Below are 13,681 nucleotides of genomic sequence, written 5' to 3'. Positions count from 1 at the left end.
AATTGTTATACAACGACGCCAGCCTCCCATGCCAAAAAGGCTGTCTAGTATAATAAAGTGCTGTAACAATTCAATATCAGTGTCGAATTGCGCTGATAAATCGAAAGGAAGAATCACGAGCTACTCGTCTTCGCAGGTATCATCCTGCGCTCCACCTCTGCCACTTCATCCTCATCCTCGCAGAGATAGTCGTCCTCGTCTTCCACAGGCTGGCCGAAAATATTGTTCCAAACACCATCCCAGAGACCTTTCTTCGTGACCAGACCACCGACAAGGAGGATTGGCAGCTGCCAAATACTGGCCCAGAAGAGGCTTCGAGCACTGCCGTTGGCGCCCTGATGCCGCCAGAATTTGTAGGCCTCTTTGACCAGCCAGCCGTTGGCAACGGTGCTTCCAACCAGGAAACCATTACCGACAACCCCCACCCACCAGAGACCGATGGAGAATGGAAACATGAGAATAGAATATCGTAGTGCGACACGGGCATTTGCGGCGGGATTAGTCCAGGCGAGCATCCTGTACCCGGCTGCCTTGTACTCCTCGCGGATCATGTAGGACAAAGCATTGAAATGAGGAAATTGCCATGCGAAGAGAATGCCACCCAGGAGCCAGCCACCGATGCTGTCCTTGCTGAACAACATATCCCGCCAGCTGTCGTGGCCGGTGGTTGCTGTCTGGCCTGCCGCAGCGGTCCAACCCATCAACGGAGGAATGCCTCCTACCACGGCGCCTACCCAGGTGTTGATCACGGATATACGCTTCAGCGGTGTATACACGAAGGCATAGAGACAGATATTACTGGCGGAGAGCGCGGTAGTCGTAGGGTTCGTTCCAATGTATAGCAAACCGAGACCTGCAGCAGCAGTCGCAATCGCAAATAATACCGCAGCACGGCGTGAGAGCAGCCCGCGCACTAACGGCCGGTTCCGTGTCCGTGACATGAGGGCATCGTATTTAGGTTCCAGGAGCATATTCAAGGTATTGGCGCTGCATGAAGACAAGAAGGTTCCTGCGGTCAGGTAGAGAAAGGTCAAGGTTGAGGTCGAGAGGGTCGGTAGAGGAGTCATTGAAGGGTCAAGTGTGAGAAGAGAGGAGATCGGGTACATCCCATATGCGGAGGTAGTCGTCAATACGATCAGGAACGAGAGACGAGGCTTCGTGAGGGCGAGAAACGCGGCCAACTTGCGGCGCAGGGAAGTTGCAGGGAGGGCTGATGAGAGGGTGGACAATTGCGACGAGGCATCAGGAGGGAGTTCGGTTTCTGCAGCACTATTCTTGGCCGCCTCTTCCTTTAACCGCTTCCTCCGGCGATGAGGTAACTCTTGTGAGGTAGATTGTGAAGCAATCGACTCCGAACCGACTGCATCCTGTGATAATGTATTGTCGGCAACACTTCGAGGGGAGCTATTGGCGGCGGATAAGGATGCCAGTAAGCCATCTTTGTCCGTGGAGCCGTCTGCGGTCCGATTGGCAGAGAAATAAGTCTTTTGAATAGTCAAGGGGGTTGGTTCATGATCGGCAATGCCAGCCCGCAGCCGAGATGAGGAGAGGAAGCTGCGAACTGCGACAGGTCGCCGTGCTGGTGAGAGTCGTGAGAAGCATTGGGAACACAGGCGAGCAGGATCTCGCGCCAATCCAGACCTCAGCAACGAGGACCGGAGAAGAATCATGGCGGAAGGAACATGGATGGAGGGATATTGAAATCACGATAGGACGATCTAGATCATGAGATAGATGAATCTCGGAAGAGTCGCGATTGACGGAGCAGAAATTCCCCGGCGAGGCACAGAGACCACAACCGCAGGAATGTACCATACCGCCCCGATAGTTGTTGTTGCTCTTAAGAACCATCGTGCTCCGTTGGCAGGTTCCTCCTCAACCAAAGCCCTGAAACGTCCTTTGCCCTTTAGACTCTCGCCATGGATACGCTTCAAAAGGTCGTTATTGACCCTCTTCAACCCGTTCTCCGTCCTATCTCGTCCGCTCTCCCGCAACCTGTCCACGATGTCATCATCTCCTTGATCGGATCGCCATGCCACAGCGCCCTCCTCCTCGATCTTGATGTCACCAAGGATGCTGCCTGCACGTCTCTTGCTATCTCCAAGGCTCTGGGTATTGCTATCGTGGGTGCAAGTGCCATCGTGAAGGTTCCGCAGATCCTCAAGCTTATCCGCTCGCGATCCTCCGCTGGCGTATCCTTTGTCTCCTACGCCCTCGAAACCGCCAGCCTGTTGATCACTCTTTCCTACGGTGTGCGCAACCAGTTCCCGTTCAGCACATACGGAGAGTCTGCGTTGATTGCAGTGCAGGATGTGATCGTTGGGGTTCTGGTTTTGACCTTTGCGGATCGCCCTACAGCTGCTGCGGCCTTCATTGCAGTGGTTGCCGCCAGTGTGTATGCGCTGCTCTTTGATCAGACCCTGGTGGATGCGCAGACCATGTCGTATCTACAGGCTGGTGCTGGTGCGCTCGGTGTGGCCAGCAAGGCGCCTCAAATCTACACAATCTGGCGCGAGGGAGGAACCGGACAGCTGAGTGCCTTTGCGGTAAGTTTTTCTGTCTAGTGATACCTGGGGATACGCGATTGACTTGTAACAGGTGTTCAACTACCTCGTCGGTTCCCTTTCTCGAATCTTCACCACGCTGCAAGAAGTCGACGACAAGCTCATTCTTTATGGGTTCATTGCTGGGTTTGTCCTGAACGTTATCCTGGCGGCACAGATGGTCTACTACTGGAAGAGCCCGGCGCAGCCCAAGAAGCGACCTGCTCGAGCCTCTAGACCACTGGAAAAGATTCCTGCTGCTGAAAGCACAGGAGTATCGCCCAAGCCCTCGGCCAAGTCGCCCACCACACGCAGACGGGGTTAGATTAAGTCGCTTTGACAATTCTCATCAGAATGCCTGAATACAATTTTTAATGTCGTTGAAACCATTCCCGCGTACTCTAATTGACGGTCAAGTGCTCGCAGCCATCAGCGCTGCGTCGGCGGTATCCCCGTAGTCATATACCGTAGAATATCCTCCAAGGGAACCGCAGGCCCAGCTGCTTTCTGCTGCTGCTGCTGCCGTGACCCCGGCGTAGGCGCCGCAATATCAAACTCCAATCCAGCGCCCGCACCAGACCTACGTCGTACCCCAACAACCTCCATCTCTTCCTCCTCCCCCTCCCCCTCCTCCTCACTCTCACTCTCACTCTCCTCCTCATCCTCATCCTCCAACTGCCTCCTCAACCCAGTAACCACATTCTGAATCCCCATCTCCCTCTCTTCCAACGTGAAGTTCCCACCCCAGTTCCTCCTCCTCGCCTCCTGGTTCGCCTCGACAGGCGCCCAATCCCACAGCTCCGCCAGCGCACTTTCACTCAACGCACCCCGGTCCTCAAGCGCAGACGCCCCCGCCCGCCGACCGCGCGATACCCAGTCCTCAACCCTTGGATCAAGTTTCGTGCGGAGGAGTTGCTCAAGTGTCGGGGCCTGCGTGCGGCCGGGGTACGAGGGGCCCGGGTAGGCGACGAGCGCGGAGAGGAGGTCTTTGTTATCGGAGAGATGCTCAGAGATGCTGAGGAGGTTATTTGATATGATGCCTGCTTGGGATTGGAGCGAGGACCTGCTTCAGTTAGCATTTTGCACTTGGATGCGGTTGTTGAGTTGGGGTGGGTGTACCATGATGGAAGCGGGTCGCTTTGGTTTAAGCTGCCAATTAGAGAGGCTAGGGAGCGGGTGAGCTGGACGAGCCGTTGGCGGGATTGTTCGAGGGTTTTTATTTGGTCTTGGTTTAGGGATGCCATATTGCTTTGAATTAGAAGTTCGGACTGAGCCGTGATGCCGTTGAGATATGCGGCTGGGACGGTGACGGAGAGGTGCAGACAGCGATAGTCGGATAGCTGGAAGGTTGGCTATTGGCAACCCCACAGCTACCGTCGCATAGGGCTAGATCTACGGAGTACATCTACGTCTACGAGTTTAGTATCTACAACACGGTCTCCGAAAGATATCTCAAAGTCTACTTCGTCGGACATCAATATCTGTATGTCCAATTACTAAGGACTGCCTAATAGTCCTAAGCAGATTGATTGCCCCATCTCAGCTGCACGAGAATCACTCAAAATGCTATAATTAGCGTACTCTCCCACAAAGCCCAAGCAGCTGAATCCTTCAACACAACCACCCTTCGCCATTGGTAACTTGGCATCTTGACTGAAACGCTTGGAATGCAGTCCGTCCAAGCTGACAGTGCTATTATGCTGGAGTCTTGAGATAACGATGCTGTTGTTGACTCGTTAGCGCCAAAACCCGTGTTTATTTTTAGCTAGATGCCTATCCTGATCCTTCGGCCGAAGAGGGGTTGGTCAGTGAACGCTACCTTGGCTCTCACCAGAAATGGGTATAAAAAGGACGATGGAGTCTCTAGGACAGTAGTCTTGAATTTTGAAGAGTTACCGTGTGCCAGCTTTGATATTTGTTGATTATTTCACTGAGCTATGGTCAATCATTGCTAGGGATTACCCACCAACTGGTCAACGCCAGCAATATCACCACGCGATACAACATGGTTCGCTCAAACGCCGGAGGGAAAGTGGAATGAAGATTGAATCAACTGTTCAAGGAGGGTATATAAACATCATTTGATGAGTTCAATAACATGCGGTTCATTATGCATAAGGGAAGAACTGGGGAAGGAAAGAGTTTCTGGCAACGGACAGTGGCCTGCACTGGAGTATGAAGACCATTCACATTACTCGATCAGTACTCTTTTTTTTTTTTTTTTTTTTTTTTTTTTTTTTTTCAACAAAGCCCATGGATTGCCATACACCAGCAGGTCAGCAAGGGAGCAATGTCGACCTTTACTCACAGCCTCTCAGCTTATTGTTTCTGCGGAGGTGAGATACTGCGCTCAGGAAAGTATGTCTGAGGGTGATAACCCTTCTCCTGCTCTGGAGAATGTGTGGTAGATGGGACTGTGACAGGAGATTCGCTGATTTCAACATAATTGGACTTGGAGAATCCCACCTCCTGAGTACGGCCGTCTGTGTCGACAAAGTTGAAGCCATGTCCAGACCCTGGATGGTGCACCGGTTGGCTATACATTCCACCGTTGGCGGGATCAGCCCACGCCCCGTGAGCTGGTGTACTGATGGTGGTATCGTTCCACCGCGCATGAAGATGGTCCGAACGACGGTTCTTGCGAGCCTGCTTGCGGCGCCAGCGGATAAAGAAGAAGCATCCCACTGCGAGGATACAGATCAGGATCACAAATCCCAGAATCGGGAGCGCAATGATCAGAGCCAGGCGGCTGGAGTCTGAGTTGGGCTTCGCGGAAGGAGAAATCAGGTCCACTGTGGATTGGGGCAGCAATGACTCGCTGAAGACTCTACTCGGGCTAATAGGAAAAGCTTTGCTGGTAGGGGTTCGGAAGTGACAGTTGTAGCGAAGAGCTTCTAGGACTGCGTCGTTCGCAAGGCTGTCAGTAACCGGGAATTCAGACCGCAATACGGTAAGAAAGGGAAAGCAACACACAATTGGCAAGGTAGACCTGGGAATCGGTCATATTGCTAGTCAAGTTGTAACAGAACTCGCACTGGCTGATGACATTGTCCGCGAAAGACGAAGCACCACACCAGGTATCGAAGTTGACTCCACTCGGATCATCCAAGTCATACTCTAAGGCCGATGATAATGACTGGCAAGAAACCACGCAGGGAGAAGAGATATTGGCAACCTGTTCAGGGAAGCCGTACACGCAGCTGCTGAAGGCATACCGGAGATTGTCTGAAGCTTCGCATTAGCGACTACATGTCTCATTGTCACCCAAATGTCGGATATACGTACAGAGGCCCCAATCGACATCCGCCTGCCCGGACGACGAATCACTGTAAGTGCTCTCCAATTGGCACTCCACGCAGTTTTGAAAGTCGGACCCCTTCGTGGTCTGGCTGAACTGCTCGTCCAAACAAACGATCTCAGAAGCTGTAGTGTTCGAGGACACTTCATTGCAGACATTAGCACACGGCGAGCCGGGTGTCGTCCTCAACCCGATAACCGCAGGTGTAAGGTGACCGAGGAGCAAGAAAGCAGCCGCCAAAAGCGACGTAGATTCCGGCTTTTGGCTCAAGCCGACCATCTCGAAGGATGGGCCGGACCGATCGATCCAGGCTGATGCCAATCAATCTATTACTGTAGGTCCGAGGAAAGAATAGGCGACACGCCGTAGGTTCGATAACCGGGCATCGAATTGGCAGCGCACTGATCGAAACCGATAGCCCAAGGAAGTAGAAAAGAGAGGAAATAGCCGGTCAAAAGAGTAAAAGTGAAGGCAAGTCACGTCCTTGAGTCAGTTATCACCATCGCCAGGTTGACATCTTGGTACTCCTCGTGGATTGATAAAGAACCCGACCGGAGGCAACGCGCTGCAGCATGGTCAGGTCGACTTCCTCCTTCCAGGATCTGTCGGGACGTCGCTCGTAGGGTGCAGGCTAGTCGAGGACGATTAAGCATGCACCATGAGCAATGGTGCTTGTCTGGGCGCTAAGACACACGCTCGCAGTGGCAGCGAACATTGGCTAGTTATTGGACTACCATCATCCTTCCGCGACTGGTTGGAAGAGAAGCGGGACCGGGGCTGGTGCTGAAGCCAGTCACCGTCCAGTAGTAACTCTCCATGGCCATTTGAAATTGTCCTGGGAGCAGGATTCGGAGTGTGATGAGAGTCGACAAAAGACTGGAGATGTGACTGTGACTGGGCCTGCAGCTTGTCGCATCGGCTCACGTTCGCCCTGGCAGGAGGATATGATTCGTCGATCACCAGCAGACCCCTCATTTAAGTGCACCAGAACATCATCTACCTTCACACTAGACAGGTACAAAGTACTTTACAGGTAGATAGTACTAGCACTCGCTCGTCATTGTTTGCATCCTTGATTGGACGAACGATGTTCATCTGTAGATTGCGGGTTGCTGGGTTCCATCTTTTTGTGCTCGGAAGTACAGTGCCGATATTATCTGAGTCCAGATCATCTAGACATCCTGTGCAGGTACCTACTGCAGTCTAGCAAAGGTGATGGACAAGTAGGTCAGTGATAATAGCCGCTTGTACTGGATACAAAGCAGCTACCTCGACTCATCCCTGCATCACGACTTCACTAATCTGAGTCAACAATAATCTGCCCCCAGCAAATAAAATAATTCTCCATGGTTTCCATGATAATGGCATGATATGATAAGGAATGATCAGAAAACCCCCTATCCCTAACAAATTCATACATGGTAGATACTGGCCTATCATTCTCCGGGCCTGCCCGGTTTGTGCTGAGAAGAGAAGGCTAGACAGGCACCTAGACCAAAAATGAAGGGGCCTCCCAGTTGGAAAAGATAAGACTCCAAAATGCAAATTGTATGTCCTATTGTGCTCTCGCTGGTGGCACAAAAGGTAACGAATCATAATAATCATTAAGAAAATCCTCGAGCAGAAACCCATCCTCCAGCCAGAAGGCCTCATGTAAATGAAGGCCTGTTATAACGGAAATGGTGATTGTAGTAGGGAGGGTATGAAGATCGAACACAAGCACTACCCGTACAGCTCATCGTAGGAGGGTACCAACTCGGGCTCGCGGACTGGCTCAGTCTCTCGATGCTTTGACCGACGAGCGAGTTTCTGGTCTTGAAACGGAGAATGAGACATATGTCGAGAATCCTCAGGTGGAACTGACGGTACCGAGGACGTAAAGCTCGTATGCTTAGAACTCGTGGTCCCCGAAACCGATGCTGTCGGCTCGGTGACGTTGCTTTGCTGACTGCGTCGGCGCATTCGCGAGGTGACAGAGAGCGGCGGCGACTTGGACGCTCGTGTATAGTCATCCATATGTGCACTGAGTTTGAGACGGTTTAATTCTTTTAATTCTCGCGGAAGCCGTTTGGGCCCCTTTGGCGGTGGAATAACGTCTTCATCGGCTTCATCGCTGGAGCATATTTCATCCCAAGGATTGACAAGTCCCTTCTGCTCACTTACAATTCCGTGGTGCTCTGACATTTTCTGCGGGGATAGTTCTTTTGTCGATCGACTCCGTAATTTCGCATCGTAGTGTCCGGTGGGGATTGTCGTGGCAGAATCGACTGACGATTCTCGTCCTTCCGAGTCCCCAGAATGCAAGGTCGGTTCGGGGCGAGAAGAATTACTTTCTCGATGTCGAGTCTCTGGCGAACTATGCCTTCGACGTTGTTCCGAAGGCAGCTCAGCGGCAACATTCATGTTGATGCTAGAAGGCTGGTCCCACTGACTCCAGGAGCCTTCGGTGGGATAAGTGATGGATACATCGCCCCATCGAGAATGCAGTTCGGAAGAAAGCTTGCGCTTCCTCCTCAACTTGCGAATAATGGCCGTCATGATGGCGATAGGATTTTTCATAGAATGTACCCCAGAAGAGAAGTTCACTTCTTGAGAAGGACTCGGACCCGCAATAATGCCACACCGTCGGGAAGGCAAAGTTGTAGCGACTGACGCTGAAACTATGTATTCCTCTCCTACAGAGACTCCCCCGAGTGAGTCAAAAGGGAGTCAGGCTTTGTAGGGAGAGGAAACAGGAGTGATACTGGACAGCCGACGGCCTGCATGGGATGAGGAGAAATCATAACACACCCATCAGGCACAATCAAATGACAGCCACATAGCTCTATGTGACATGATCCGAATGGAAAGATCCTGAAGAAGTCCGCTCGAGTAGACGGGACCGTAGGACGGAAGTCATGCGAGACAAAGACGCGTTACAGACCCGACAGTTTGGTTCAACCCCCCTTCAGGTGAAAGTCAACGGACCGCCGCCTGGAAACTTCCCAAAGAAGATCGTCTTTGGGCATCGCGGCGGTTTTGGAGCGGCACGCAGAATGACAGACGGTGACTGGTCCTGAAGACCCCGGCAGAGCACCTTTCTAGGCAGGGTAGAGAGCAGGCTACAGTCTCTGGCCTGCAAGCCATAGTATTAAACGAGAGGGGTACGTCGCGGAAGGAGTAAGAAACATTGCAAGGAAAAAGAAATTGCGGCGTAGTCACCTTACAGCTCTTGCCGACGCAGCCAAGCGATCTTGGATGTTGGTCAACTACGTTGCACACAACGACGCCTGCAGCTGTCCGCCTTCTTGGCGTGGCGCTTGCTCATCATCTACTGCTCGAAGCAGGACCAGGGGGCAGCCGTATCAATCGATTAAGCCTCGAGAAGATGTGGGACTTTCGCAAGGGCGCAGTGAAAGATGACCAACTATGTGGAGACTAAGCAGGTAGCATCTTCCAACGCCGCGGTTGACTCTCGTCGATAATCGCATCCACGATGAAAACCTCCGTTCCTCTGCATCGTGCCCCAATTGCCAGGCAGTTGCCTAGATGGTCAGACTACGTAATCTAAAGACAGGTAAGTCGTCAACGTATGTTTTAAGGGTCAGGATGCGGCTGAGGAAAAGGTTCGACCAATTCTTGGGGGGGAAATCTCCGTGTGGATGTCATGTCTCACTTACTGGGATCTGCTATTCGCACGCCCCATGATGCTCATCGCTATCATATCATATCATCGTGTGGGTAACTGAAAGGGGATGGATACTTGAGACAGACAGGGATCATCAGCAAAAGGAGGGGCAAAGCAACGAGCTGAAGCTCGATCCTCAAACAGGAAGGCCCTTAGCCTCTTCCTCCCATTGCCCCAAGCGGAGTACTGCATCCACCATATTTTTCCGTGTTTTCTTATTCAGAATCAGAACCGACAAGTCATCGTAATAATATCGCTAACTGGGTTGGACATCGTCAGAGTGGAACCAACACTCGGCGATTATTTAGCGTATTGTTGTTGGTTGAGAAGCGAACAAGCACAAGGTTGATCGTCCCGCAGTCCGTAAATCCGTCGAGGGGGCCAAGTGAACCGAACCATCCACAGAGCTTAACTACGCGCCGTGATGGAGCATCAGCTCATGTCTGATTAGTCTAATCACAGTCATTCCGTGTTGTTGTCCCCTAGGCTGAAATTCCGGACTGACTGAATCTAGGCGAATAGAACGAAATCGTTCTCAGCACCTCGACAAGGGAAAGACATCATCGACTAACAACTGTGCGACCAGGACGAATAACTCGCTTTTTCTCCGTTGTTCCGGCCGAATTGAATAACACTACGGAGTACGTACTCTCTCGATCTCATCCTGTCAGTCCTTAGCAAACTGGATCCACGCTCGTGACATTCGAAAGGACAGGGATATATATTGGCAGTCAAACGTAACCCGCACATGCCAAGCCGCCTCAGATCAGGGTCTCGAACGTGAATGCGTGTACTCAGTGTTGACACTCCTCAAGTCCGATCGAATGTAACCTCGCAGCTGCTATCAAGCTTGGCTATGGCATGGATCCGTGAAAGAGACACTTGCACGCTTATATCGTCAATGCGGAGATTCTCGGGGACACCAGTCGAGCTATTTCCACGAATTGGCCCATGAAATGACAAACTACGCTTCCGCTTTGGAATATTGTCCACAGGGAGTGCAAATCTCCCATGTGAGAGAGAGCAAGCCAATTGTGCGGTTGGTGTGTCAAGACGCAGATCTTATGGCACTGCTAGATTTCCCCACTGTTTGTATGAAGACGGTGCAAATTTTTCAGAGCAAGGACCTCTACTGGTCTCGCAACTTGCTGCTATGAGGCAATGGCTCGAGTCTACTTTTGGGGAGGCTTCGTACCCTGGACAAGCTAGGATTCTTGACATGTAGACGTAGCAAGTAGAAGTTGTTATACCTCTGTGATCCTATATCGCATCTCTTAAGCAAAGCAATTCAGCCCAACCCACTGAACCGAGCAAAGTTCAAGCAAATCTAGCCATTCAACAAAAATATATCGCATGAGCGATGCAAATCACAAGCCAAACACACCAACGCTTCGAGATCCTCTGGCTGTTATCCTCTCGAACAAGCAAAGCGACCGAAGCACAAAGAGCAACCAGCGACCAGCACAGCCCTTCCGCGCCGCACATTTCACCAAATAATGAAATTGCCTTTGATGATAGCATTAAACTGAAACATCCTCGGCTCCATGTCGAGATACCGGCCACCCGCATCGTTCTCAGCGTCCTTCCAGGATGCAGGCAAGATCTCCCCGTTTGCTCGCCATTCGAGATCTGTCATTTGCAAGGGAGCAAAGCTGAGTCCAGCCCTCCTGGCTAGTACTTCCGCTCTTCGACCTGCATCCTTCATTGCCGATTGCGCAACCTCGAACTCTAAAGAACGGATCGTCTCCCTGCTGAGCAGCCAGTGAAGTTCCAATATTTCAACGCCCTTATGGTCATCAAGCTTCTTCGCCACATGGCGCATGAAGTCCACATCTCCGAAGCCCATTCTGTACGTCGTCTGAGAGCGGTAGATGCGCGCGCGTGCCGACCTCGGATTAGCATTTGGGGCAACAGTATCGCTTTTCCATTCCGACCAGGTGCGAGTGGGTTCAAAAACATGAATCGACCGTGGTGGGAATGCCCGCGTTAGGGCTTGAGCACAAGCTATTTCCTTCCTGATAACAGCTCCATTGGATGCGGCGGAGAGATTCGTTCCGAAAACAAGAGCGGCCTGGTCAGCCGGGTGTTGCACAGTTGCGAAACCATACAGGCATAGGCACCCTGCTACCATTTCATCCATGCTGACCCGCAAATGGGTGTCCGAGTGAGTCCGTTCGCCTGTGTACCGCGTAACGAGAGTAACACTGAAATAAGAATAGGTAATATTATATGGCAGAGACGAGGAAATAGGGCATTAAAGAGATGTCTCCGCCGGACGTGTTGTCTCGAGAGACTAGAAGAGAATACGTCGAGCTGAGAGTGTCTTGAGGTAGCGGACTTTTAGTCTGCACTTTCCTTCCACATCATGCGCGATGAGGGCAAAGATAAAAGATAAAGGAAGGAGGTCGTTCGTCCCATTCAGTCCTCATGATGATTCCTTCCTCTCGCCTATATTTTTGACTATCCTCGGGGGACTCGCGAGCCTATCATTATTGACGTTATTTGTCCTAGTATGACTGCTTCCTATTGCTGAACGCAGCCTTCAGGGTCGACCCTGCTGAATCAATCATGAACTGGAGCCTCTTCCACGAGCCCAGGGCTCTGAAACTTGGAAGTCCTCCAGATTGCATGTTTTGTTTATGAAGTCGTTGTCATTATTTCTGCTGCTTCTGAGCCAGTGATCACGAGAACAACAAGAGTAAGAAAACCCAGGACCCAACACCATGCGCCATCGCTAATATCCATTTACGCCGTCCAAACAGACAGAGACATCCGCCTAACGCCAGAATCATGGTCAATTGATACGAACAGGCGTCTCATCATTAGTTGAGATTTGTGATCAACCTCGAAAGCACCGGTTTTGGTCTCCTAGGTAGCCTTGCCGTCCGATCGAGTGTGCTCGAGTCTGCAGGAGCCACAGTGGCTTGGAAGAGACTGTCTGATTGTATCGAGTCTCGTGTCGAATCTGGTGAGGTTCCCCGAAATACCGGCCCTGGTGGCTGCAATAGCTGTGGCAATGGCGAGTCGTCGTTTGGATGTGAGACAGGCTGGTTGCGAAACTGTGACGAAACTCTTGCAGGAGCATTATCGGCTGGCTGCAATGGTGGTTGTCTCATCGCAGAGAACTGCACGGCTGGTGGAACATTTATATCTCTGTACCTGGACGGGTCATAGACAGGTACATGCAAAGTCTGATATGCTGGTGGTCGGTCACTGATGTCGTCAGAGTGGGCGCGGTAGACGGAGAGCGAAGATGACGGCCGACCCCGCATAGTTGCAAGCTCAGCATCCTCTGACTTCAACCCTGCCTGGATATCATACTCGAGGAGTTGTTCTTCGCGTCGACGAATACGATCCCATCTGCGTTTCTTATAAAGGAAGAAGAGTATGCCCGCGGTGACTGATACAGACTTGTTAGCATTGAAACACGCAGAGGACCCTAGCTTGGTAAAGGAGAGTCCTACTTGCAATGGCAGCAACGCCTCCAACAACCACTCCGATGATTATCGCGGTGACATTGCTGGAGCTCCCCGATCCTGAACCATCGGTTGACGTCGACGAGGCGTGATCGGATTCAACGTGACCTGAATAGTTGGTATCACGAGAAATGACCATACTGACAGTCGTTCTTCAGAGAAAAGAAGCAATGCTTGTTCGATACCAATCACATATGCGAAACACTGAGAGGACCCTGATCCGCCTCGCCAGCCTCTCCATCAACGCTGTCGGATCACCCCTCTACGATGAATGGAAACAAGAGAGTATTTAAGCCCTGTCATATTGATAAGCTCGGGCCTGATCACGGTCCCTTGTTTCAGAACCATGAGTTTAAAGTTATTTTGGGGGTCAAACAATGCGGGATTGCGGTAGTCATGGACAAAGATAGAAACGGAATCGGAGGACACTCTGGGAGGATCACTTGCGCTTATCTTGTTTAGTTGATGGTTACAGACAAACGCAAAGCTGAAACGCATGCTCGAATCCTTCCTCGCCCAAAATAGCATCCAAACTGGTGCAGATTCGGGAATCATTGGCTGAGAGAGTTCGGCGACTTGGTTGTGCGCGCCCTGACCCCGTATCTCCGCGCTAGGGTGGAGGGGGAATTGCGATCTGGCCCATCTCTCTGCAGATGAGTTGTTCAACTTCAAAGGGTCCTATCTTTGCTTCGGCAAC

General features: G+C 51.6%; 7 protein-coding genes across 7 annotated transcripts, besides 2 other annotated features; 1 reads left to right on the top strand and 6 right to left on the bottom strand.

Annotated features, from left to right (window-relative positions):
* Positions 1–113: 113 nt before the first annotated feature.
* On the bottom strand, positions 114–1,670 carry cox10 (protoheme IX farnesyltransferase; the record flags this gene model as incomplete). The annotated part of the gene is made up of 1 exon (XM_001267186.1): positions 114–1,670. The coding sequence occupies one exon, from the start codon at positions 1,668–1,670 to the stop codon at positions 114–116; it is 1,557 nt and encodes a 518-aa protein (XP_001267187.1).
* Positions 1,671–1,919: 249 nt separating this feature from the next.
* Positions 1,920–2,868, top strand: NFIA_107810 (putative monosaccharide-P-dolichol utilization protein; the record flags this gene model as incomplete). The annotated part of the gene is made up of 2 exons (XM_001267185.1): positions 1,920–2,546; positions 2,599–2,868. 2 exons carry the CDS (start codon positions 1,920–1,922, stop codon positions 2,866–2,868), a joined length of 897 nt encoding a protein of 298 aa, XP_001267186.1.
* A 104-nt stretch (positions 2,869–2,972) lies between these two features.
* On the bottom strand, positions 2,973–3,787 carry med8 (RNA polymerase II mediator complex subunit MED8; the record flags this gene model as incomplete). The annotated part of the gene is made up of 2 exons (XM_001267184.1): positions 2,973–3,606; positions 3,663–3,787. The coding sequence occupies 2 exons, from the start codon at positions 3,785–3,787 to the stop codon at positions 2,973–2,975; spliced, it is 759 nt and encodes a 252-aa protein (XP_001267185.1).
* Positions 3,788–4,751: 964 nt separating this feature from the next.
* Positions 4,752–4,785: a microsatellite.
* Positions 4,753–4,785: a microsatellite.
* Positions 4,786–4,862: 77 nt separating this feature from the next.
* Positions 4,863–6,120, bottom strand: NFIA_107790 (uncharacterized protein; the record flags this gene model as incomplete). The annotated part of the gene is made up of 3 exons (XM_001267183.1): positions 4,863–5,443; positions 5,517–5,768; positions 5,829–6,120. 3 exons carry the CDS (start codon positions 6,118–6,120, stop codon positions 4,863–4,865), a joined length of 1,125 nt encoding a protein of 374 aa, XP_001267184.1.
* A 1,443-nt stretch (positions 6,121–7,563) lies between these two features.
* On the bottom strand, positions 7,564–8,379 carry NFIA_107780 (uncharacterized protein; the record flags this gene model as incomplete). The annotated part of the gene is made up of 1 exon (XM_001267182.1): positions 7,564–8,379. The coding sequence occupies one exon, from the start codon at positions 8,377–8,379 to the stop codon at positions 7,564–7,566; it is 816 nt and encodes a 271-aa protein (XP_001267183.1).
* A 2,615-nt stretch (positions 8,380–10,994) lies between these two features.
* On the bottom strand, positions 10,995–11,648 carry NFIA_107770 (SIMPL domain-containing protein; the record flags this gene model as incomplete). The annotated part of the gene is made up of 1 exon (XM_001267181.1): positions 10,995–11,648. The coding sequence occupies one exon, from the start codon at positions 11,646–11,648 to the stop codon at positions 10,995–10,997; it is 654 nt and encodes a 217-aa protein (XP_001267182.1).
* A 682-nt stretch (positions 11,649–12,330) lies between these two features.
* On the bottom strand, positions 12,331–13,123 carry NFIA_107760 (uncharacterized protein; the record flags this gene model as incomplete). Its single annotated transcript, XM_001267180.1, has 2 exons — positions 12,331–12,908; positions 12,973–13,123. The coding sequence occupies 2 exons, from the start codon at positions 13,121–13,123 to the stop codon at positions 12,331–12,333; spliced, it is 729 nt and encodes a 242-aa protein (XP_001267181.1).
* Positions 13,124–13,681: the final 558 nt, after the last annotated feature.

The sequence above is a fragment of the Aspergillus fischeri genome, genomic scaffold (assembly GCF_000149645.3).
Source record: "Aspergillus fischeri NRRL 181 1099437636245 genomic scaffold, whole genome shotgun sequence".
In the NCBI taxonomy this organism is placed as follows: Eukaryota; Fungi; Ascomycota; class Eurotiomycetes; order Eurotiales; family Aspergillaceae; genus Aspergillus; species Aspergillus fischeri.
Note: the sequence above shows the minus strand (reverse complement) of the source record. Positions and strands in the feature narration are given on the sequence as shown.